At 44.1% G+C, this 26,659-nt stretch overlaps 1 protein-coding gene across 1 annotated transcript in view; it reads left to right on the top strand.

Moving 5' to 3' along the window:
* The window catches only part of spo11 (SPO11 initiator of meiotic double stranded breaks), a 97,617-nt gene that overhangs the window by 38,048 nt on the left and 32,910 nt on the right, over positions 1-26,659 (top strand). The window contains exons 9-11 of the mRNA XM_041205477.1: positions 3,863-3,962; positions 6,837-6,874; positions 13,673-13,749. Of these exons, the coding sequence (XP_041061411.1) occupies positions 3,863-3,962; positions 6,837-6,874; positions 13,673-13,749 (215 nt within the window). The remainder of the gene's footprint in view (positions 1-3,862; positions 3,963-6,836; positions 6,875-13,672; positions 13,750-26,659) is intronic.

Genomic DNA, 26,659 nt, shown 5'->3' with positions numbered 1-26,659 from the left:
TTGCCTACCTTGCTTCAGGCAGCACTTGTGGTCATCAGCGCCAGGCTAAGGAGGCAGCACCACATCACTTTTAGGAGGGCTCACGGTAAGTCTCTACCTACGAGACCCACCGTAAGGTGGGGCTGTCTTTTCAACAGCTGGAGAGCTATGGCTGGTTTGGGGAAGGGGAGAAGTAGCCTCAGGCAAGGGAAGAGGCTGCAGGGCCAGGGCATTACTGGGAAAGGGGGTGGGTGGTATCCCAGGATGTGTGTGAGGACATTGTGGAATCTTACACCCCAATTGTAAGGATAATGTACTCACGAAACTAGGGGATTTGTGGATCAAAACTCGTTATGCCTGCAGAGTTGTTAACAGACACATCTCACACCTGGGTCTTTCCAAATCCATTTAAAAGGGAACCATTGAGGGGACAATGGACATCTTTTGCATCTTGATAAGTTTACACCTCAACTGGAGTTGGAGAATCTACCCAGACAATGGCTTCCCGCGCAAGAATCTTAAAATAGATAGTAATGCTATCAAAAACTAATGACGGAGGCATTATCAGTCCTGAAATCAATGCCAGTTCCAGACACTAGATAAGCATTCCTTTTGAAATCATTACGTAGAAAGAAAGTCATATGACTCCAGTGACCAGTTTGAAATCTCTATATACTTTGAGAACTGAGGAACCCTCAGGCTGCTGTTATAACACCAACTGGAAAGAGCTCCAGCAGCCCAGCTAACTAGACAGCTGGCTACCATTTCTCAACTCTGCAAAATCTGTTTGATTTTAAAAGTGTCTCATCAACACCTGCCAAGCAGTCTAAGCACAGAAATCCCATCGTGTGCAACATCCTTCGCTTCAAGGATTTTTCGTGTTGCTGTCTCTAACCAGGAATTCATCTAGACTGAATTCTGCCACATAGGAAACACACCCTGGACTTTGACTTCTCCGACTCTTGAAATTATGTGAACTACCATTCATTTCTGTGGTTCCTATACTGTTGTTGCCCATCGTTGTGAATCTTCCTCTTTTCTATCCCCCCCTTACTGTATATGTGTATGTGTGGGAGTGAGAGGTTGCGAGCATTCCTCCCGCCTCTCGGGTTTCAATGTGAATAAACTAATCTTCTGAGTTAATCATAACCTGGGTTTTCTGCAAGTTGATATTAAATTGGATCACAAAAACTGAGGATTTGAAGAAATACACCAGAGCCAACTTTAATAATAATTCAAAAAACACCTCTGCTTACGGACAGACTGGAAGAGGATAAGGAAGTAAGTTTCTCTCTCTCCTGTCTGTAACAAAACCCCAAATTGAGGTAGGGATTCAGACTTTGTACGTCCCAAAGTTTTGTTCTGAGCTCGATCAGTGAACGTGTTGAGACAATGCCCCAGAAATATGCAGATCAGGCACATCTAGGGGCAGGCTGTTGAACATCCCTGCACCTTACAGTGGAGTTGTCAGAAAACAGGCAGAATAAGACAACTCCATTGGTCTTGACTGACTTGAGATGGAGGGTCAATACAGTGCAGACTACAATGAAGCTTAAGGACATGTAGTCCAGCAGGTTGAAACCCTCCAACCAGCCATCAGATCTACTGCTTCTAGGAACATAAGGTTTAGGAGCAGGAGTAGGCCATTCAGACCTTTGACCTGTTCTGCCATTCAATGAGATCATGGCTGATCTGGTTGTGGTCTCAACTCCACTTTGCTGTCTGCCTCCATAACCCTTGATTCCCTTGTTTTCAGAAATCTGTCTAACTCAGCCTTGAATAAATTCAATGACCCAGTCTCCACTGCTTTCTGAAGAAGAGAAGTGCCTCAGTGGCACTTAATTCAGCAAGCCTTCCCTAAAAGAGGCAACATGGACTCCTGCTGGCTCTCCAGCTGTCAGGTGAGACGCCATTAAATCCAGTCAAACCTCTGCAATTCCATCCCTCTAAAAATAAAATTCAGTGCTTGGTTTGCTTTTTCAAATGGTCTTATCAGCCTTTGTGTCATATTCTAGAGATTGTGCTCTTGTACTCCTAGATCACTTTATTCCTCCACCTCACTTATACTGTTAAAATCCAAGCATTACGTGGCTTCCTTATACTTCCTACCAAAATATAACTCCTCACAATTGTCAATTGAAATGTATTTGTTAGTTCCATCTCATTATTGACTTCAGTTTTACTAGCACCCTGTGCCACACTAAGTCAAGCTCTGCCTTGAAGTTAAGAGCAGTCACTCTTACCTCTGCAGTTCAGTTTATGTGTAAATATTTGGATCAAGTGATTCTGGTGGAATTCAAATTAAGCATCAGTGAATGGGTATTTGGTGAGTGATGTTGATTGAAAGTTAGCTAATATGGTGGTGTTTTGTTGAGATTAGCTTTTTCTGGATAGGATATAGTTGGGTGATTTTTAATTATGTCAGGTAGATTCCAATGTTGTAGTATACTGGAGCAGATTGGCTAGATGGTTCAGCCAATTCTTGAATCTAGGTCTTCAGAACTACAGCCAGAATGGAGCTTGTAGCTTTTGCTATACCCAGTGCTCAGTCATTTCTTGAATCCAATTTGTTAAAGACTGGTATTTGGGAAAGTGGGTTCCTCAGGAAGAAACAAAGAATCATTCATTCATCATTTCTAGCTGGTTAAAAACCCTTCAACTTCAATTCTGTCTCTTGAACCACAAGCTGGTTTTCACCATTAAGCTTAAGGAGCCTCCTTCTCCCTTGAGTTGCTTAATTGTGCACCACCGTAAATGACTGGATGTATCAGGGCTGTAGAACTTTGACTTGACCTGTTGGTTATGGGATTGCTTAACTCTGTCTATAGTTATTCTGTTTTTGTATGCATATAGTTCTGTGTTGTAACAACTTAGGTGGTCCCAGCAAGGATTGTATGGTGGTCACTCCTACCATTACTGTTATGGAAAGATACATCTACAACAGTTTAGATGGATGAGCAGATGATCAAGTAGGTTGTTGCCTTGTGTTAGTCCTCTCAGCACCTGTACTAAAGCAATGATCAGAGTTTCATTATCACTTCTGGGCTTAAAACTGAGATGCAGTCCACAGAATTTTAAGATGGTTTAAAGCTCTAAAATTTCTTCCCAGTTGATTGTTTGTTTATATAATTTACCTAGTCTTTATTTTAAACTTAAAAGTATCAGAAAATACAGAGTGCAAACATATAACTAACCTGTCAAACCTGCTTGATCCAGGATCACGTATGCGATTATCTTGTTAAGGGCTTCCTGTGTCCCCATCTGCTGATTAGAAATAGGTGGCGTTGTGAGCCTCGTCTGTTCTTGTAATTGGAGACAGCATTGGAAAGACAGAGGAAAAATTCTGGATGGCACAGTGACATATTTTCTTTTCCCCCTTTCGAGTATGGCTGAAGTCTGATCCTGACTCATGGCATGAAAGTTACTTTCCATTTGTGGCAATAAAGGATTCCAATACGAAATGAGCGTCGATGGCCTGAACCTAAATCCTTCTAGACATGAATTTATAGCACAAAACTGCTATTAGTAGTTCCTCAGTCTAACTCTGAGAGGGAAAATAGGACAGTTGGAATACAGGTTTGCCAAATTCATAGTGGTGTTTTTTCTGAAGTGCAGGGGAAATCTTACTATTGAGCTGTGGAACATGTGAGATATGGGTTCTTGACGCTAACACTAGAGACCATAAGTAGGACAGGCTTTCATTCCCCATCATTGGTATCCATTGTTTCAGTGAGATAAAAGGATAATGTGGTATATCACAGTCAATTGACCAGAAAGGATAATGACAAGTAAGTTGCTTAAAAGATGTTAGCCACATTATTCAGTGAGATATATTTACTTATTTATTTATTTTTCACATCCTATTATCTTAACTGACTTTCAGGGTAAAGGAGTACCAGATCTAAACACCAGATTGATGGTCCGGAAACTGTGGGACATGCTGCACATCCCAATTTTTGCCCTAATGGATGCTGACCCACATGGTAATAACTTTTTCAGAGTAAATTTGCTCAGACTCAACATAATTCAGTTGTTTACTTTTTCCAAATTTTTACCTTAGCTTTTCTCTCCTGCTTTCCTAAAGGTGCTAAGTCATGGTGGATAGGCTGGGGAAGGTTTTCCTGTTTAGCTATTTAATGATGATCTGTATTATCCCTGTGATACTTATGCAGCTGCTAGTCAGTGAAGACCCAAGTATGGTGTGCACAAGTAATGTGCATGATGTCTCAATGCTAAATGATAACCGCGGTTTTCCCTTAAGACCCTGCCTGTTGTAAGAAATCTGGTAGATGTACGATAAAGATAACTGATTATTTTTTGGACAGATGAGAAAAGAAAAACTTCCATTTATATAGCTCTTTTCATGAACACTGAACAACTAAAAGGTGCTTCACAGCCAATGAAATATTTTTGAAGTGTAGTCAGTTGTAAAATAGGAAATGCAGCAGCCAATTTGCACAGAGCAAACTCCTACAAACAGCAGTTATAATGTCCAGATAATCTGTTTTTTGTGACATTGATTGACGGATAAATATTGGCCAGGACACTATGGAAACTCTCCCACTCTTCTTCAAAATAGTGCCATACGGGATCTTTTACATCCATCTGGGATGGCAGGTTTAACATCTCACCCGAAAGACAAAAGATAGATAAACTTGACTGAAATGAAGCGGCATACTTTACTGTTTGGCAAGTTTAATATAGGTGGGCAAAACTTCCAGATAGAGCAGTAGTTCATTTAAGAAACTATTGATGCTATACTGAGGGTGCCAATAGGATCTTTGGATGGGTGAATAAAATGGACTGCTTGTTGTTTTGCGAAGACTTAGTAGAAAGCAATAATACAGATTTTTCTGATTTTGTTTGGATTAATGCTTGCTGATATGAAGGTACAGGAGTGTGGTGGTTACATTATTGGAGTAAGGTGAGTTCAAACCCCACAATGCTGTTTGAAAATTTAGAATTTGGGGTTAAAAAAACCTGGATGTAAAAAAATCTGGTAAGTCAGACTGTTGTATAAAAAAACAGCTGGTTCGCTGACATCCTTTAGGAAAGAAAACCTGTTACCCTTATCAGATCTGCTAATATGTGACTCCAGTCCCACAATGTGCTGACCCTTAACTGCCCTCACAAGTTCTGTAATAAGCCATTCAGTTTTACCAAACTGCTCCAAACAATATGAAGAATGCCCACTGCCATCTTAACAGGGAACTAAGGATTGGTAATAAATGGCAGTCTTGCCAGTGACACCCATGTCCTGATAATTTTTTTTAAACTACCTTGCAGAATCCTGGATTTTTATTTCAATCTTGCATTCTGAGGCATGTCCTGAGAATCTTTTCCCCATCGAGACGAACTCCCATCTCTGAGACCCGGCAGCTCTCTGGTACTAGCAGCACCGCCAGGCGTAGTGTTCTTGAGGGAAGCATGCTGTGATGGAACCCAGAACAAAAAAGTGCATCCGGGATCTCACTGGTGCCAGGCTAACAGGGGTGTAGGGGGCTGTGGTGGACAGGCTAGTGGGGAGGAGAAGCCTTTGGAGGTTGGCCTTCGATGGTCACATTGGGTTTGAAAAGCAGGCACCTTGATCTGCCACCAGACCACCCAGTGAAACATGGCAGGCTGGACACTTGGCAGCAGCCTCCCTCCTCCATAGATACAATCCCAACGGTGGCAGGGCAGGCCCTTAAGTGGCCATTAATTAACTGCTTAAGTGCCTCAATTGGTCCAGCGGCAAGTGGACCACCCAATACCTGCTGCTGGCAAAATTGTGGTGGGGCAGGTAGGTAGGTGATGGAAACAGTGCCCCTGATAAGCCCCACCCCCAACGCCATCTGCCACCTGGGGGAGTCATAAAATTCAGCCCTATAGTGTAATGCACCAAATATGCCAATTGAGCAAATATTTTATAAGTAGACTAAACCTTATCCAAGGCATATGTAAAAACAACATACAGTTACTAAAGATGCTGGAAATCTGGAATAAAGGCAAAAAGCTTCAGAAATACTCAATAAGGCAGGTCAGGCAGCATCTGTGATGAGGAAAAGAGTTAATGGGCAGTATTTTATGCTCACCCCAATGGCAAGTTGGGAGTTGGGGGCATTTAATTAGATGGAGACGCCACTACCTGTCTGCCTCCACCCGATGAAGTCTGTGGCGGGAACGCCTGAGGATGGCCTTTCCATCCCTGTCGCTAATTGAGCCCGTATAAAGGTAATTAATGCCCAATTAGGGGTGCCTTCCCCACTGGTATTAACCCAGCCGTGTGTACGCCATGTGGGAAGCACGACAGGCAAACCTGTGCATGTTGCACGTTGTCTTCCAGGGCGAGTCCCTCGTTCACAGGCACTACAGTGCCTGATCAAGGGAGCTGGCATCGAGAAGAGGGAGCCACTGAGACCCACACTCCCTGTCTTTGCTACCGACCTGCTCTGCCCCCTTCCTGCGATGCCCTCCCCCACGAAGCCCCTCCCTTCTTCATTTACCTCTGGCCTGGGTGTTGTTCTGGCAGCAGCCACCGCCTCCCCGGTGGCACTGCTGAGCAAAAGAGCTGCTGGCCTCTGATTGGCTAGCAACTCTTGGCGGGTGGAATTCTCCACCCTTGGGGTCCTGATCCTGTGAAAGGTCCTTTGGCAGCCTGTTAACTGATTAACTTGTAATTCAGCAAGCCTTCCCCAAAGGTGGCAATGCGGATCTCTCATCACTCTAGCTGGCAGCCAAGAGTCCACTGCCTTCATAAAATTTTCCCCAGCATTTCAGACCTGTGACTTTTCATCCATTCCGATGTTTTTCTCTCCACCAGGTGCTGCTTGACCTGCTGAAATAATGTGTTTTATTCCTGCTTTGGTTGTTTTCAGGTATTGAGATCATGTGCATCTACAAGTATGGGTCAATGGTATGTATATTTGAAATTTGCCTGTTGTGCAATTACTCAATATTTGTAAATTTATATCTGAATTATACAGTGCCCACATAAAGATAGTATGGAGTGATAGTATCAAAGTGGCTGCAAAATCAGCAAATCTACAAAATGTCATTTTTAGCCTATTCCTGTGTACAGAGTGCACTTATTATTTGTACCCAATTTATTTAATTATGATAAAAAGGCTCTGAAAGAAATGTCACTGAATTGGTTATCAAACAATTTCATGCCTGATCAGAAATATGCGTAAAGACAGCTTAACATAATGATTGGCAAATAAAAGGCTCAATACATGTGCTTTAGGGTACAACACTTAAATAAAAAATTCAGATCTTTGCAATAAATTCAAATGTTTTATTTGTTTTAATTTATTAGTTATTAATTTAACAGGGACAGCTATCTTTGGAAATGATATAAAAAGGGATCGAAATTTTATTTTCTATATGTTTTATCCTTTTATCAGTTGGCAGTGATTTACCAGCTCTTGATAAAAGTTGTTGTTTTTTGTGACTTTGCATCCACAAGAACACTTGGCCTTTTGACCTAATCACCTCAAATTTCAACAGGGGTTCTCTGGTGGGAGGTAAGAGGAGCCTGCAGGGAAATTATGTAAATGCCTCAAAACATCAGTTTACATTGTTTCTCCATGGATTCCACTGATCTCCCACCAAAGGTGAGACAGCAGAGCTCTTCTGAATTCATTGTGTTTACCAGTATTGTTCTTAGTGTTATGTTGTGAATATCAATTAATATATTTCTTACTTTGCTGAATTATGCCTTTGATCTGTTATATTGTTATTGTTCAGATAGCCTTTGGAACAGTGGGGCCAATATGTGGTATAAAGGAGTCGTATTCTTATGGACACAATATCTCTTTATCATGTGTATAGGGAATATTCCATGTCTATTTGAGAAAAGAACTTTTTGGAAGAAATGCTATCAGGAAGGCAAAATTATTTTAATAATATTATGCTGTCGGTTTTGTACCATTTATATAACGAAAAGGAAACCTGATTATAAACGCCATGAGATGGATTTAACCCTGCCAGTTTGTTTGAAGGTGGGGGCCCTGTTAAATCCAGTGGCTGCTTTGCCCACCAGCAACCTACCCACCCCTGAGCCCATCACAATTTTACCAGTGGCACTGTGGGTGCCCACTTAAGGGCCTCATTCTGCCGGCGGTGGGAGAGGTCCATGCTATGCAGCCAGCCCTGCAGCTTTTCCTGCATATTCTAGAGGGCTCTCCCCTGGCCTTCTTACTCCGCCCCCTGCCATCATCCCCCTCAACTGGGCCTGCCAGCTTGGTCCTGGTGAGAACCCAGACCCTATTGTCGGGCTGGATCCAGCGCTGCATGCCTCCTCCCGGCATGTCAGCAGCGGCTACCGTTGGCACTGCCGGTACTGGAGAACTGCCGGTCGCTGATTGACCAATTGCTTTCTGAGGTGAGACTTCCTGTTTCTGAGGGTGGAAGTCCCACCTCCATTCAATTAATGCTTAGTCAGCTATTTACTGGTTGCTGCAATGGGAATGTGGCAGGCTCCCTACTGCTATTTCTGTTGGGCAGGCTGGGATTATGGCACCCTGTTAAATCTTGCCCATAAGATCGTTGTAGGAGAAAAGTAGAAGTTACTTCCAGCCTGATTCATTATCTCAATAAGAATATATAGAATCCTAGAAACCACAGCACAAAAGCAGATCTGTCAGTCATTTGGTTCTATCTCTTCAGCAGGAGCTATTGCCAATTCCCTGCCGTACCTTGTACGTTTTCTTATCCAGTTTATTGGGCCTAATTTCCCCTTTGAGGCTAGAATCGGGAGTCAAACCATTTCCCGACATTGTGATCCTGCCCCTTGTGTTTGTCATGTCTGCCCACTGTATTTTCACCTCTGAGTTGGGGATGGAGTTGGGGCTGCTACCTCCTGAAACAGGGTGAAGGAGTAATTGCAGCCGGAAATGGTATTGGGCACCCATCCTGTCCAGACCCCATTAAAAGGGCCCCCACCGACGCTATCTTGCTACTACTGCACTTCAAGGAAAATGGTTGCGGAAGGGATGGGAAGCGCTATAATAGGTGGCTGAACTTTGGCCTTGTGAGTACATACTAACATTTCTGATATATTTGCTGGCTGATACATTGTTGGCCCATGAAATTAGGCCCAGTATGAAGAGTCCTTTAGTGACCCCCAACCCATTTTAAGCCCCTTTTCTGTCTTCATCAGCTGCCTGTGGAGATTTAACTCTGAGGACTCTGCTGGACCAGCCTTTTGCTACTCACCCCTACAAGTGGCTGCACTCCATGAAATGAGCATGTAGCAGCTCACAGCACAGCTCTGCAAGTGGGCACTGCAGCCCAGCTCTGGTGCTGCATCCGACACTCGGACCAGAACTCCGCTGCCCCTCACATCTTCGCTTTGCCTGCAGCCTCAACAGAGGATGCCGAACACTGAGCAAATCCATGGCTAATTACCTCATGCCAAGGTATGTGTGCCCATCAAGGAGCTCTGGCCTCTTACAATGTAGTCGTGCAGTCTCAATGCATTCCACCCTAGCACTCGTACAATAACAGTGAAGCCAACAAGCCTTTACACGGCAAACCCATCACTGAGGTGTCAGACCGTTAAACCAATCCCCTCACTGTCATGGCATTTTGACAAGCTGATGTTGCACTACGTACTTGAATAGCACATTTACTGACCCATGTACCTCTTCTACTCCACTGCCAGGATGGCTAAAAGAGACAGATGCCAAGACATTCCAGCACCAAGGTTCACAGACCGGAACCTCAATATCCTTGGAGGTGGTGAATGTGAGAAGTGGTATACGCTTCCTGCCTGAATACAAAATGTGCCTCATCATACCCAAGAGGGCACACAGTTGTGAAAGTGGTCAGTGTCTCAGGGGAGCACTGGCGAACCTGGGTGCAGTGCCCCAAATGCTTCAGTGACCTGCTGTTTTCTGGTAAGGTGACTAAGACTTCCACCTACTTGGATTTTCCCCCTTGGATCATTGCATGCAACATGCAAAGCATCTGGTTGCCACCGAACACTTGCAGTTCCTCAACCTTGGAGGAGCGTGTGCCCGGGTCATTGACACAGCAATCACTGCTAATATGTAAGGCTGGCAAAAGGAGATGCTGTTTCAAATCAAGTGGAGGAGGTTCACTTCTCCACATTGCATGGAAGCACCTCATCACCCTCTCCCTCTTGTCCATGCACAACCCCTGAGAAAGGGACAAGTCCAAGGGTGGGACTCCAATGCTGCAATCAGTCCAAGCTGTGGAGGAGGGGGCCATTGAAATTGTCAGGTTGGCACTGGGGGAACGTGTTGGTAATGGTGAGTTCACCCAGGTGCAGAGGGCCATGGAGGAGGCATTCTCAGGAATAATGTTGTCTTGGTTGTCATTGTGGTGGATCTTGGGGAATGGTCATGTTTTCAGGAGAGGGGTGCCTTTGGACAGTAGAAGGGTGGCATTGAATCTGTGAGGGAAGCCTAACATGTTGAGCACTTGGTGCAGTGTTTAGAAACGTCAAAGAGGAATTCCGAGGATCTCCATGAATTCCTCCACTAAGCCCCTCTTGTTCCTTTCACAGGTCCCAGCATTTTCCCACCCCAGGAACTGAGCAGTACCCTGGACAACAGGAAGAGGAAAACTTGTCCGAGGAAGCATCATCACACCGGCTCAGCTTACTAGGCACCAGTTCAGATACTTACACATTGGTGTCTCCATGTGGGGTTTTAGATTCCAGGACACTGGGTGAAGAGCATGGCACTAGAGTGCAGAATGAAGTGTCAGAGGCAGAGGCAGGGAGGACAGTCGCAGTGATGCTCTGTGGGACAATGAGAAAGGGCTTAAGGAATCACAATTTGGAGCTCAATATTTGGACCTACAGTAGCAGATATGTGGCTATCTGGCAGAGCTCCCTGAGGCACTGAGAGCTCATGTTCTGTGAATGAAGGAGTCAGTGGTGGTGATGAACTCAACCATGTCTCAGGCTCTTGAGCGCATGAGCTCCACCCATGAGAGAGCGGCTAATTTCATGGAGAGCGACATGCAGCAGCACCTGGAGTGTGTGCAGTAGCAGCAAGATCTCCTGTGCAAAGTACATGGCTCTAAATCTGGAGTGTGTGTGGAGCTAAGGGCCCTGAACAGATCAATCTTGCAAGTGGCCCAATTGTGGCTGGAGGGGATGCCAACTCCACCCAGTGGCAGACCCCTTCAAGCTAGCGGGAAAGCGCACCAAGGGCTGAGGATTTTCCAGGGGAGGATGAAGGTTCCATGCCCTTTGAGGGAATTTCACCATCCTCAGCTTCCTCGTACTCTTTGTCTGTGGGAGCATCAGTGAGCTGCCGATGGCTGCCCCTATAGAGAAGCAGGCAGTGTAGTCACAGGAAGGGCTCCAGTGGGTGCCCCGAATGACAAGGCTTCCCCGTCTTCCTTTTCCATGGGCATGGGGCCTCCCTTGTACACTTCCACTTTTAGCTGCTAACCTTTTGCTGCGCCATTGTGTGCAGCACACGACAACCATCCAGGATCCCCTGGCAGGCGAATATTGAAGCATTCCACTAGAGTGATCAAAGCATTGGAATCTCATTTTTAGCAGGCCTGTGGCTTGTGAGTGACCTGGTGTGGAGGTGGCTCTCATCGTATATGCGTTGGGCCTCTGTCTGAGGATGCCTGAGTGGGTTTAGCAGTCACCCCTTCAGAGAGTAGCCATTGTGACTCAGAATCAATCCGCATAGCTAGAGTGTGGGGTAGAAGAACTGAAGCAACCTTGTCTTGCAAAGTATAAATGTGTCGTGGCAGCTGTCTGGAAAACTTGCATAGATGTGCAGGAAGTTCTTCCTGTGGTCGCACACCAGCTGCACATTTATTGAATAGTACTGCTTCCTGATGATTAAGCAGTCAGGGCTGTTCGTCAGTGCCTTGATGGCCAGATGTGTGCAATCCATGATGCTCTGGACTTGGGAGAATTGGGTATGGAAGTGAATCCAGTAGCCCTCTGCAGTTGTGAAGCTGCATCCATTGAGAAGCTGATGGAGTCAGCCACACTTGCAAAGAGGGCATCTTAATGGCATGGATGAGCAGCTGACTGGGATATCTCACACAAGTCAGCAGCAGACCCTGAAAGGAACATGAGGCAAAGAAGTTGAGGGGCATGGTGACTTTGAGTGCAACAGGCAGGGCATGGCAATGGGTGGATCTAGGGGTCAGGTCATCATTCTGAAATGCACAGAGGTCAGTTACTATCTCCCTGGACAACGAAAGTCATCTCCTGCGCTGATGCTGCAATATCTCCAGGACAGTGAACCTGTCGTGGTATACTCATTGCTTTGGGTATTCCCTGGTCCTCCTCCTCAGTGCTGGCTGCTGAGGCTGTGTCTCTTGCAGCCTGGGGTCCCTTCTTTTGGCATGTAAGGCCGCTGCTGTTATTGCTGGTGTGCCGGGATGGCCTGCAGATGTTTTGGAGCTGCATCCATGTCCAGTTGCAGACATCTTCTTGGAGGATAGACCAGACTTGGCATGAAGCCTGGCTGAATGGACTAATGCCCTGTTGGTGGCCTATTTATGCTCAGACTCTGTGTGTTCAGGGACCATACCCCTGCTTCCTCCCCCTCGCAGTATAGATTAAGGCTTTTCCAGTCAAGGTAGTGCAGAAGTATCTTAACTTTCAAAGCTGACAAAACTTGCCAGCACTTCCCAGAAGAAAAAAACAATTCGGACCAGTATTCTTATTTCCCAGTTTTTACTGGTGTTCCACTTTAAGGTATACAAGACCAGTTCAGACCAGTATTCTTATTTCCCAGCCCTCCCACTGTATTCACAACTTCACTGCGCTGACGTGATTCACACAAGTTTCCAAACCCCACCCAACTTCTTCAAATTCTCAAGTTGTCTGAATTTGATGTCTGCGCAATGGCACTCCTGATGTCGGTCAGCATGCGTGTTGTGTTGCGACCCGCCCCATTTCCTGCAATGGCACTCCTGATGTCGGTCAGCATGCGTGTTGTGTTGCGACCCGCCCCATTTCCTGCAGCAGTCAAAATGGCCAGCGGTATAAATAATGTATGGACTTGTGCATATAGGACCCATCTGCCTGCCTGCACTGGGACGGGAAAATTTCTCTACCTAGATATGCCACTTGAGGGAATACATTCCATGTGATAACAATGATCTATGTGAAACCAGTTCTAACTCCTTAGTTCATTCTTCTATTGCTAACTTTTAGCCTCGGTCTCCTTGTTAAATCAGAAACATTTTTTCAGCATTTACCCTCTGAAAACCTATCAATTTTGAAAAGCACTGTTAAGATTTTCTTATCTTTCTCTATGGCACAAAAAGTTCCCTTCATAGCTATAACCTCTCATCATGGTATGATGTCATGGCATCATGCTAACTGTCCCCTAATCCAAGTTCCATGGAAAATCATTATCACTTCGTTAACTTTGTATTCAGTAATTTTAAATATAAAACCTGAAGCCCAAATGTATTTTAAGACCTTTCTACCTCTAGTCTTCACTCTATAGATTTCTTTACACCCTGAGACCTCTCTGCTCCTCCATTACATTAGGAATCATACTTTTTAGAATATACTCCCTTTCCTTACTCTTTTTCCAAAATGTTATTTCCTTCATTGAACTAATTTATATGCCGCTTTTCTGCCCACTTGACTAACTTCCCCTTCTGCACTTTTCCTCATGTAACCAAATTCACTCAAGACAAATGTTTGTGACAGAAATGTTTATACTATTTTGTTCTCTTTACATATCAGTCTATGTCCTTTGATGCTCACAGACTGACTGTTCCCATTATTGGTTGGTTGGGCCTACTTCCATCTGATATTCAAAGGTTAGTAGTGAGGTTAAAATAGCATGTCTGCTTATTTTGGTACAGTAACCACTATTCTTATTAGGATGATACAGTTTGTTTGGTTTTCTGATTTTTTTAAATGCTGAATCTTTATAGACATCGAGAAATTTAGCCTCATCCCCCATTAGAAGATTGATCCTTCTCCTGTAAGAATACTGCTTTGTCTGAACCTTAGTGGAATGGCAAGATGTATTAATTGCTACTAAAACAAAATTCTTGTGTTGTTCACTTAAATAGTAACAAAGCAATTCAGTGATTACAGTCATGTTATCCTTTAATATCAACATAAAAAACAATTTATGAACAGAGTATAGTCAGCAGATAGGACAAACTTGAATGTACCATGCATCTTTTCCTGTATGCCATGAACAAAAGAAAAAGTACTTAGGGCCAGATTTTCGCTACTAAGACGAATAGCTTGAGTCAGGAAATTTCCAAACTTGGCACACCCGCCTCGGTTCAAAGGGCCCGGTTACACCCTGTTATGGGGAGGCAGGGGCAAGGTAGACCTGGGCCCACCAACCCTAGAAGCAGATTGTAGCTGGCCACGGAGGGGGGCAAATGCCAAGAGGGCCGGTAACAAACACTCCTTCTCAAGCTGTAAACAGATCACTGTTGAGCTAATCCATTAATGAGTCTTGGAGCTCAGCAAAGCTTTCATAATGAGGTCATCTGGGAATTGTACCAACCGAACAGGTGGCCAAACATTGTTTCTCCAGATGGCCTCATTATAATGAATACTTGGCTGAACTCCAAGACCCAGTTCAGCAGGGATCTGTTTAGATAGCTTGAGGAGGGAGTGTTAGCTCTGATTGATTGACATCTTTGTGACGTTGTAATTTATGCATGTTTATTTGGACATGATTAAAAGATGTGAAGTGCATTTAGCTTCTGTTATTGGTACTATAAATGACATTGTCTGATTGACATGAGCAGCAGTTGTTTTTTAAAGCAGATTCCTGAATGTATTTTTCATGAAGGTTTCAAGATTTGCCATTGTTATTATATGGCTCATTGGTTCTTCATAGCGCATACTGCGTGAATGAGCATGGAACTGCCATGGAGATGGCATTGATGCCATGGAGGTGGTATGGGGGACATGGAGTTGACAAGGAGAGCATGGAGGGAGCATGGGTAAAACCTCTTAAACATAATAGTATCTTTCAAAAGAACACTGAATCCAGACGATGGTTCACGACTCCTCTGAGAGGCCATGAACCAGGAGTCTTCAAAAAGATAGCCCTACTCCTTGAAAATAGCGGGGGAGTATATGGTGCCACCCTGTAATGGAACTGGCTAGGTTGGGAATGCAAGCTTTGGGCAACCTACCGTAGGCTTATCCTGCACTAGCGAAAATTGCCAGCACTGGGAATAGGGGCAGGAATCCCAGATTTGGGTCCGACCATTTTAAAAGGCCTCCGGAGTCAACCTGACTCCAGAAAATCCAGCCTAGAGTACCTGCGTTCATAGTAGAAGACCCGTGTTGCTTACCAGAAATATAGACTAACATGGGTGCTAAAAAGACCAGGGAAATTAAGGTAATTAGAGCCTTCCTTTCTCACTGGAATGTACCTTTGCTGAGTGTCGTGAAACATCTCCTTAAATGTCTGTCATTCCTGACTTATCCCTTAATTTCCTAATTTCCCAGTTCACTTTAGCTAGCTTTGTATTCATACCCTAATAATTGCCCTTATTTAAGTTCAAAACACTAGTATTAGACCTACCCTTCCCTTTCTTTAAACTGAATGTAAAATTCAATCATGTTATGATCGCTGCTACCCATGGGCACCTTTACTATATGGTCATTAGTTAATCCTGTCTCGTTGCACTTTACCAGATCTGGAATAGCATGCTCTCTGGTTGGCTCTAGCATGTGCTGCTCTATGACCACAGGCATAAGAATAGAAAAACAGAATATTTTTGAAAACGTATGGAAATTGTAAATTTTGATGTTCAGAAAAACTTGGGTGTACTCATACAAGGAAATCAGAAAGTTAACATGCAATTACAGCAAGCAGTTAAGAAGGCAAATGTCATGTTGGCCTTTATTGCAAGGAGATTGGAATACAGCAATAAAGAAATGTCGCTACAGTTGTACAGTGTTTTGGTGAAACCACACCTTGAATACCTTGTGTGCAGTTTTGGCCTCCAGTTTTAAGGAAGAACGTACTTGCATTTGAGACAGTACAGCAAAAATTCACTAGATTGGTCCCAAGGATGAGAGGGATAGCCTATGATGAGAGGCTGAGTAAATTGGGCCTATATTCTCTGGAGTTTAGAAGAATGAGAGGTGATCTCATTGAAACATTAAATATTCTGAAGGAGCTAGATGCTGGAAGATTGTTTCCACTGACAGGAATCTAAAATGCGGGGGGCAAAGTCTCAGGATAAGGAGACGATCATTTGGAACTGAGGAGAAATTTCTTCACTCAAGGATTGCGAATCTTTAAATATTGGAACTCTGTATCTCAGAAAGCTGTAAATGCTGCATCGTTGACTATATTTAAGGGTGTGGTCAACAGGTATTTGGTCTCTCAAGAAATCAAGGGATGTGTGGAACGGGCAGGAAAATGGAGTAGTGGCAGAAAAATAGTCATGATCGTGTTGAATGGTGGAGCGGGCTTGAAGGGACATATGATCTAATACTGCTCCAAATCTTGTGTTCTTGTGTGTTAATGTGCCAATATGCAATTCTTCATATCATGTCCATGGACAGTCTATACATGGCCCAGCCACAACTGGACACGTTTTTGCGCCTTGTTGTTGACTTCGGCAAGATCTGCAACAATGCAGCGTTCCTCCAGCGATATACATTGCAGGAGATGTTGCATAGTCTGTGGCTCAGTTCCACATTCACAAGTTGTTGGGCAGGTTGTATATCCCCATTTGTTTAGTGACACCTTTGAACGACCTACACCAGTCCTAAGTCTGTTAAGGCACTTCCAGGTTGCCCAGTTGCAATTAGCTCCTGGGGGAAGGCTTTCATCTGGTAGAATGTCCATCGCTATTTCAATCCCTATGCAATTAAGGGTAATTAAAACAGAAAATGCTGCAAATACTCAGTAGGTCAGGCAGCATCAGTGAAGAAAAACAGACTTAATGTTTCAGACAATGACCCATCATTAGGACAGCAATTGAAGGGGAGAATGGCCATTTACATCAAGGCCCCTTTTCCTCCTGCTCGAAATAATGGCTGGGCAAGGCCTGTGTTAGGGAAATCTTCATTATGAATGATTGGCCATGGAAACTCTGGTGTCCACTAGAAAATTGGCTTTGTGGCCTTTTATCAAGGATGATGCACAAAGTCTACCCTCTTGGTCATATTGAAGCTGACTCACCGCTGCTATTAAGGCCTGTTAACTTTAGTCTTTTTTAAAAAGGACTTGGACTTGTAGTTTTGTCCTGATTCTTTCTGTCCCCCATATTTTGTAGGGCCCAATTTGCTTCTGAGTACACATTCTGTTTAACTGAAAGGGACAGGAATGAGGCTCTCTGTCCTCCTTTCTGCTTAGGTGCTTGCTTGTAGGATCCTCCTCACTTAGATGACATGTGCTGTCCTTTAACTGGTCCTGACTTACTACAGTGAGCACAGGTCTTTTGCACACAAGTCCCCCTGATTTCCACGGTATTTTTTTAATATGTTTATGGGATTTGGGCTAGGCCAGCATTTATTGCCTATTCCTAATTGTCCTTGAGAAGGTGGTGGTGAGCTGCCTTCTTGAACCACTGCAGTCCATGTGGCAGAGGAACACCCACAGTGCTGTTAAGGAGGGAGTTCCAGGATTTTGATCCAGCGGCAGTGAAGGAACAATGATATAGTTCCAAGTCAGGATGGTGTGTGATTTAGAAGAGAACTTTTAGATGGTGGTGTTCCCATGCATCTGTTGCCCTTGTCCTAGGTGGTAGAGGCTGCGGATTTGGAAGATGCTATCGAAGAAGGCTAGGTGAATTGTTGCAGTGCATGTTGTAGATGTACACTCTGCTATCACTGTGCATCAGTGGTAGAGGATGTAAACGTTTAAGGTTGTGCATGGGATGCCAGTCAAGTTGCTTTGTCCTGTATAGTGAGTTTCTTGAATGCTGTTGGAGCTGCACTCATCCAGGCAAGTGGAGGATTTTCCATCACACTTCTGGCTTGTGCCTTGTTGATGATGAACAGGCTTTGGAGAGTCAGGAGGTGAATTACTCTTCACAGAATCCCCAGCCTCTGACCTGCTGAAGATGGTTGGGTCTAGGGCACTACCCTGAGAGAACTGAGTTGAAGTAGTTTATCCTTTCTCTTCTTATTAAGTTAAAACCGGTCCATTTGTTTTGTTTTGAGATAGCCGGGATCTCTGATTGAGCCAGAATTCATACCAGGATTAGAGGGCCATCTGAATGTGCCTCCTTATCCCACCTTATGGCATCATTGCCACCAGTTCCATGGAGTATTGATGAACCAAATGCTCGCAAACAAGATTTACAAGGGTCTACTGCTTATCAATCACCAAACCCCAAAATCACCATTGACGCTACTTGCTCCTTACGGAATCCACAGTTTTGATTATAACTTCCACAGAGTCTTTCACATATTTGGTTGGGTGCTCATTCATGGGCTTTTGGTCCATTATTGCCCCATATCTGCCAGTACTCTGTACCCCACTGCCTCACAAAGATGACTGTGTGCTCTCTACAGTCTGGGAATTCAGCTGGATCACTACAAAATTATCAGGCAATATTACACTTGAAGGTAAGGCAGCCTGAAGCAGTCAACAAGTATCCTTGTCTGTCAAGGCCTGTTGTAACAATTGAACTTTATTTAATAGCTGGGTTGGATCTCCTAGTCCCACATTTTCAAGCCGTTGGGCACATAGTTGACAACATTCTAAAAGGGTCAGATCTCCATTTATTTCTTTACCTTTGAATTCATGTAACATCCCACCATTACGCAAGTGTTTGGTAGCTATGAAGGGCATCTTAACTGACCCATGTGCACCTATACAACCACTTGCTTTAGATCAACTCTATATGGTGATGCTCTCTATATATTCTATAGGAGAAATAATTGGTCTAAATTTTTTGCTGAGCGGGCGGGTGCACGCCTAACTCACTCTAGCGTAAAATGACTCACAATATTTTGTTTGGCAGGCGCATGCCAGAGTCGGTAGCGGATCTGCCAGCAATTAAAAGGCCTTTTAAGGCCATTAGCAATGTAATTAAATGTTATTTTTTTGCTGCCCATCCAACCTTTTTTCTTTCAATTTGATACTATCCTTAACTTCTTTGGTTAACCATGGTTAGTTTATCCCCTTCCTAGAATCCTTCTTCCTCACTGGGAATGTTGTTCTTTTCAGAGTACGTATCCTTGTCCTGCTTTCTTATCTTAATGCTATGATCAACACCTCCTTTAGCCCTTACCACTACCATTAACACACCCTTTGTCCTTTTGTTCATGTTGTCATTGTCAATCTCTCCTTTGCCCCCAGCTATCGCTGGCCTTCTATCCAGCTTCACCTGCTCCACATCTCCCCCCGACCGCCCCCCCCAACAGTATAAATTTCAGAACATTTTTTCTTCCATTTAGCTCTGAAGAAGAGTCATACGGACTTGAAATGCTAACACTGTTTTTCTCTCCACAGATGCTGTTAGACCTGCTGAGCTTTTCCAGCATTTTCTGTTTTTCTTCCCAGCACACTGATGGTACGCCTTCACAGTCACTGCACATACCAATCATGCCTGTATCCTGATGGGGCTTATCATCCCTGCCAGAATGTCTTGGGCCGAGTGCACAGAGTTCCATCATTTTCTCTGTGCACTCTTAGCACCTTTGAGGTTTAGCTCCCCCCTCATCTCATCTGCATCTGTGTCTGGTGACAGTGTGGACTTGAAGGGTTCAGCTCATGGAGGATGCATGGGATCAGGGGAAGTTAAAGTTTCCCTGCTTCATCTCCATGATATGACCCTGTTCACAGAGAACAAGCGAGGTGCCATTAGCCAGACAGGAGTCAGACATTCACATAAGCAATGTGAAGATCATTGGAGTGTCCCTACTGCGTGTTGTCATTATCCTCCTGGAATCTTGGGACTATGGGCATCGGCTGCGTCTCCATAATAGGTGCCTTATCACAGAGGGTATGTGCGCTTCCATCAGCCAGACAGGAGTCTAATATTCACAGATGCAATGTGAGGATCTTGGGAGTCTCCTCGCTGCATGTTGTCATCTAGTGGCTATGAGGGTCTCCTGAGTGTGCCCGCATCATCTGGACAACGTGATGGCCTCATCGTCGTTAACCTCGCCTTTCAGGACCTCATCACCCTCATCCCGGTTGACGTCCTCCTCATCGGAGGAGAGGTGCAGATCCTCTATCTCCTCCTCAGGCAGCTCCAACCCCGTTACAGTGCTAGGTTGTGAAGGGCGTAGCAGGCGACAGCAATGCATGACACCCTCTGTGGGCCGTATTGCAGAGCTCCACCAGACCGGAAAGGGCTCCGCTAGACAATCTTCAGCGACACTAATTCTCGGCCATAAGCATGAATGACAAGCGCCATCTGTAGTCCCCATGTCTAGCTAGGCGCCGACTCTCGATGGCTCACCATCCAAAACTTAATGAAGATGTTGCAAAGGGCTATGAGCGCCTCCACCTGTGACTGCTCCATGGCCAGCTTTTGCAAGGGGATTATACAACTTTCCCAGTGTCCAATTATTCTGTTGCACCATAAAACGTTCATTAATTTGCTGTCTGTGTCCCGAGGGGTGCAAAGTTCAGGAGCTGGTACTTTCATGCCTCGGTGTTGCTTGAGTGGGCAGATAAGGTAGAGGCCTGCTCCAAAGATGTCAATGTAGCTGCACCTGAACTGTCTCAGCTGTGGAAGAATGCTCACTTTATACAAAGTTTCCCAAAAGCATGGCCGCTTCCTTCCTTCCTTCCCCCCTTCGCATGTGCTTGTGCACTACAATCAGACTATGTTGCCCTGCCCTGGTCCCAGTTGCAGTGTAGCCCTTGCCCCAGCACCACACTGTCAGCCAGCCGGGGAAAGGTGACTTGCCTGTGCCTTCGCCTGAATGTGCAGCGCCTATTCCTTGAAGTCAAATGGGCAACCCTTGAGCACTGCACATTGTTAGTGTGCACTCACCTCCAAGTTCCCCTCGAAGCTTAGCTCGTGAGGTGCACGCCTTTTAAATGCTGCTGTAAATCATGCCGACATGGGAAGTAAATTCGACATGCAGGGATGATTCCGGCAGGCAGGCAAGATGATGAGATGGAAATGCATCGAAATTAGGTTTCTGACGTTGGACGGCAGGAAAGGCGGCTCGCCATTGATGATCGCAAACTGGTTTCACAATGGTGTAAAACAGATTTTTGGCCTTCTCACTATATTGTTCCCCACCACCTCTACCCCCCCCCCCCCCACACCTCACCATGACACCCGCTGCCAATAGGGGCAGAAAATTCCAGCCTAAATTTTTCTATCATATACACACATCAACAGCTTTATCCATTATCATCAGATCACATAAGTTGCAATGGACCTGTTAATGGCAGGGCTTCCAGCTTCATCTCCAATACCTGACTTGAACCTTGAACCTGAACAATTGACTGTGGCTAGGCTAGTTCTCTCTCGCATGTCCCCACAATGTTGCAAAATAAATAATACTTGCCTTAAACTGTCATCTTCAATTTTCAAGTGGAAATATGCTACATATGTCATCCTCATTTTTCCAACATAATATTAGAGTTGGTGGTTGCAGCTGCTTACTTACCATTTTGCCCATTTCACCACAAGTTTCTTCACTTTGCCTGCGGGAAAATGAAATGATACTTAGGAATGGTGAGCAATATAAGAAGTGATACACTGACACCATTATGTTATCAGCATCAACATTGTTTAAAATAATTTTTCCCTTGCAATTCTCTCTGTGATGCGCTAAGCTACTCCTGGTTATATATGAACAATATTTTTATTAAAAGAATTAAGGCCCAATGGGATAAGTAACATAACTTCTTACTTGGTTTATACCATGCATGCATAGGAAGTAACAGTCACGTCATGCTTGTAAAGCTAATTGGGAAATGGACACTACTTTTTAAAAATAGAAGAATAGATCAACATGGAATATTGACTTTGTACCTTCACGAAATGGACACCAGTAAGTCAGGTGACTCCTTTTGTGGTTTCTGGACAGACCAAGAAAGACATGATAACATACCTCTGGGAAGTTACTTAAAATGCAAATGGTTTCACATACAAACATATGAATTAGGAGCAGGAGTAGGCCACTCAGCTGCCTCCCCTCCGAGCTTGCTCTGCCATTCAATAAGTTCATGGCTGATCTGATTTTAACCTCATATTCCTGCCTACCCTGATAACCTTTCATCCCCTTGGTTATCAAGAATCTATCTACCTCTGCTTTAAAGATATTCAAGGACTCTACCTCCACCACCTTTTGAGTAAGAAAATCCCAAAGTCTCACAACCCTCAAAGAGAAAAAAATTGTCCTCATCTCTGTCCTAAATGGGTGACCCCTTAATTTGAAACAGTGATCCCGAGTTCGAGATTCTCCCACAAGAGGAAACATCCTTTCCGCATTCACCCCATCAAGTCCCCTCAGGATCTTAATATGTTTCAATCAAGTCACCTCTTACTCTTCTAAACTCCAGCAGATACAAGCCTATCCTGAGCAGCCTTTCCTCATAAGACAACCTGCCCATTCCAGATATTAATCTAGTAAACCTTCTTTGAACTGCTTCTAATGCATTTACATCTTTCCTTAAATTAGGAGACCTATGTCGTACACAGTACTCCAGATATGGTCTTCCCAATGTCCTCTATAACTGAAGCATAACCTCCCAACTCTTGTATTTACTTCCCCTCGCAATAAACAATAACATTCTATTAGCTTTGCTAATTTCTTGCTGTACCTGCATACTAACCTTCTGCGATTTGTGCCCTAGGACATCCAGAACCCTCTGCATCTCAGAGCTCTGCAGTCTTTCACCGTTTAGATAATATGCCTCTTTTCTTAATTCGTCCTGCCAAAATAGACATCCTCAAGTTTTTCTGCATTATACTCCTTTTGCCAGATCTTTGCCCACTCACCTACCTATCTATGTCCTTTTGCAGCCTCCTTATGTCTCTTCAAAACTTACTTTCCTACCCATCTTTGTGTCATCAGCAAATTAGGTGACCATACCATCGGTCCCTTCATCCAAATCATTTATATAAATTGTAAAGAGTTGAGGCCCCAGCTCTGATCCCTGTGGCACACTACCCATCATATCCAGCCAATCAGAAAATGGGCCATTTATGCCTACTCCATTATTCTGTTAGCTAGCCAATCTTCTATCCATGCCAATATGTTACCCCCTACACTATGAGCTTTTATTTTCCATAATAATTTTTGATGAGGCACCTTATCAAACACATTCTGAAAATCTAAGTACAGTACATCCACCCATTCCCCTTTATCCACACCACCTGTTACTTCTTCAAAGAAGTACAATAAATTGGTTAAACATGATTTCACCTTCACAAAGCCCAGGTACTGATTCACTACCTCTCACCATTTCAAGATGACAATGTCTGCTAAATCTGCCGGCCCTATGAAATGGGATTTCAAATAGTCATTCAATGAGCTGATTGTAGCTGGAATGTTGAAAGGATACCAAACAATTTCCCTTTGTGTGGCGAATGGGGAATTGTATCAATTGTGTGGCTTCAACCCATTATGTGGACAATGGAATGCACCAGTACTGCTATCACATGATGGAAACTGACTGGAGGGGAAGCTGAAGCCTTATTAATTGATGAGGACAGACCAACAAGGCAGTCTGCGACCAGCAGTTCTCTGGGAGAGATTACCCAGCAAAAAGAAAGAACCATGCTTCAAAATGACAGTCCTCTCAGAAAATAAAAGGAGGATAATTTGTTTTATCTGCTAGATTATACTGTCCATTACAGGAGCTCGGCCATAATTTCAGCTAAAAAAGCCAGAAACCTCCAATTGTCTTCAAGGAACCAGCAAATAATGCTTCAGGCCTGTGCCATTTCCAAACCCTTAAGAAATGAAACAAGTGAAACAATTTTTTGTCATCTGTTAGTATTGTAAGTGCATGTTACATCTCTAGTAATCATTTCTTGTGTGTGTGTGCATGCGCGTGTTTGGAGAGTGGGTATTTATTGCATTTTCATTTCAGGTGTTTTGAAAATAAACGTTTATCCTTCCTTTTGATTTAAACACAAGAAAGCCTGTTCATGTCTAGTCTTTAAAGTCATGGCACTCAAAAAGGTTAAAACACTCCTCAAAATTACATCTTGCCATGATCAGCCAAGAGGTGAAAAAAGGGGAATTATCTATCAAGAAATCCCAATTTACCTGATTCCAGAGTGGATGCCAGGAGCTATAAATCCCAACATGCCCCAGGAGTTTCTGTACACGGATTGGGAGCAGGTTACACATGTGCAGTCCAACATTTTAAAGATTTTGGGTTGGGGGTCAAGTGCCCAGTATGCTTGCGTAGAAAGAAACTATAAAAATGTGATCACAGAATCCAGGAGCAGGATGCAACACCAGAGAGGAGTCCTGGGACAGGGAGAGGTCCCAAAAAGGAAACACAAAGAGGGAACCCAGGGAGCAGGGAGAGGTCCCAGAGAGAGAGAGAGAAGGAGTCAACAGGAGGAGAATACCAACCTTAGGAACCACCAGGAAGAGGAGCAAAGAGTAAAGGACCAAACAGTAAAGGTGCTGCGGTTGGCAGGCTTCAACTGATGAGGGTTTGGGGAAGCCCTGGTGAGTGAAAAGACTGCGGAATATTGGTGACTCCGTGCTGCGGGCTGTTGGGGCAAAGGTAACCCTTTGGAGCCACGGTGTTCTGCTCAGCTTGGTCCAAGAGCTGAAATTGTGCCTGCGAGTTGGTGCTGGAGTGCAGACTTAGGAATCCAAGGGAATGGAGTCTCTGGAGATAAGATTGAAACCCTGTGAGGTGAGCAGTCATTGAGGCAGTCCAAGTGGGAGCTGCTTTTGAAGGAAATTCTGAGACTAGATCTTCAAAAGGGAAGAGTGAGAACTTATCCCTCATAAGGGAGACAGAGTTTTAACAAGATTGTATAACTCTCAGTGAATACTGACATCTGGGTGGGCTGCTGAGAAATCTGTGGGATCGGTCTTCACAGAATCTGTACAGTACTAAAGGAGGCCATTTAGCCCATCGAGTCTACACTGGCTCTCTGAAAGAGCATTCTACCTAGTCCCACTCCCCTGCCTTATCCGTGTAACTTTGCACATTCTTTCTTTTCAGATAGCAATCCAATTCCCTTTTGAATACCTCAATCGAACCTGCCCCCACCACCCTCTCAGGAAGTTCATTCCAGGCTCCAAAAATCCTTTGGGAGAAAAAAAAATTCCTCACATCACTTTTACTCCTTTTTCCAGTTATTTTGAATCTGTGCCCTCTAGTTCTTGATGCTTTCTTGAGCGGGAACAGTTTCTCACTATTTGCCTTGTCCGTACCCCTCAGGATCTTGAATACCTAGAACCATAGAAAAGTTACAGCACAGAATGAGGCCATTTGGCCCATCTTGTCCATCCCAGCCTGAGGACACACAGGTGCCCTTTCTAATCCCACCTTCCTGCACCCGGCCCATAGCCCTGCAGTTTACAGCACTTTAGGTGCAGATCAAGGTACTTTTTAAAAGAGTTTAGAGTTCCTGCCTCCACCACCAACTTGGGTAGCAAATTCCAGACGCCCACAACCCTCTGCGTAAAAAAGTTCTTCCTCATGTTCCCCCTACACCTTCTGCCACTTATCTTGAATCTATGTCCCCTGGTTTTAGAATTCTCCACCACTGGAAACAATTTTATCCTGTCCACTCTATCTATTCCCCTCATAATTTTGTACACCTCAATCAAGTCACCTCTCAGTCTCCTTTGTTCTAAGGAAAATAACCCCAACCTATCCAATCTCTCCTTGTAGCTACACTTTTCTAACCCTGGCAACATTCTTGTAAACCTCCTCTGCACTCTCTCCAGAGCTATTATGTCCTTCCTGTAATGTGGTGACCAGAGCTGCACACAATACTCATTGTGGCCTCACCAGTGTTTTATACAATTCCAACATTATATCCTTACTTTTATATTCTATACCTCTGCCAATGAAGGAGAGCATTCCATATTTCTTTACAACCTTGTCTACTTGAACTGCTGCCTTCAAGGACCCGTGTACTTGTATGCCAAGATCTCTCACTTTATCTACCCCTCTTAGTATATTCCCATTTATTTTGTAATCCCTGTAACTGTTTGACCTCCCTAAATATATGACCTCACACTTCTCTATGTTAAAATCCATCTGCCACTTTACCGCCCACTCTACCAACCCATCTCTATCGTTTTGGAGATTATGGCTATCCTCTACACTATCCGTTACTCGTCCAATCTTTGTATCATTTGCAAATTTCCCAATCGTGCCCACCACGTTCAAGTCCAGATCGTTAATATATAACACAAACAGCAAGGGTCCCAACACCGAGCCCTGTGGAACACCACTTGAGACAACTTTCCATTCGCAAGGGCATCCATCGACCATAACCCTTTGTTTCCTGTTACAAAGTCAACCTTTTATCCAGTTTGCCACATTACCCTGAATCCTATGGGCTTTTACTTTCCTGACCAATCTGCCATGTGGGACCTTGTCAAATGCCTCGCTAAAATCCATATACACAACATCCACTGCACTACCTTCATCAACTCTTCTTGTCACTTCCTCAAAGAATTCAATCAAATTTGTGAGGCAAGACCTTCCTTTAACAAATCCATGACTAGTCCATACCTTTCTACATGACAGTTAATCCTATCGCTCAGGATTGATTCTACTAATTTGCTCACCACCGATGTAAGACTTAACTGGCCTATAAA

Source organism: Carcharodon carcharias, chromosome 14 (assembly GCF_017639515.1).
Source record: "Carcharodon carcharias isolate sCarCar2 chromosome 14, sCarCar2.pri, whole genome shotgun sequence".
Lineage (NCBI taxonomy): Eukaryota > Metazoa > Chordata > Chondrichthyes > Lamniformes > Lamnidae > Carcharodon > Carcharodon carcharias.
This window is presented reverse-complemented; position numbering and strand designations above follow the sequence as displayed.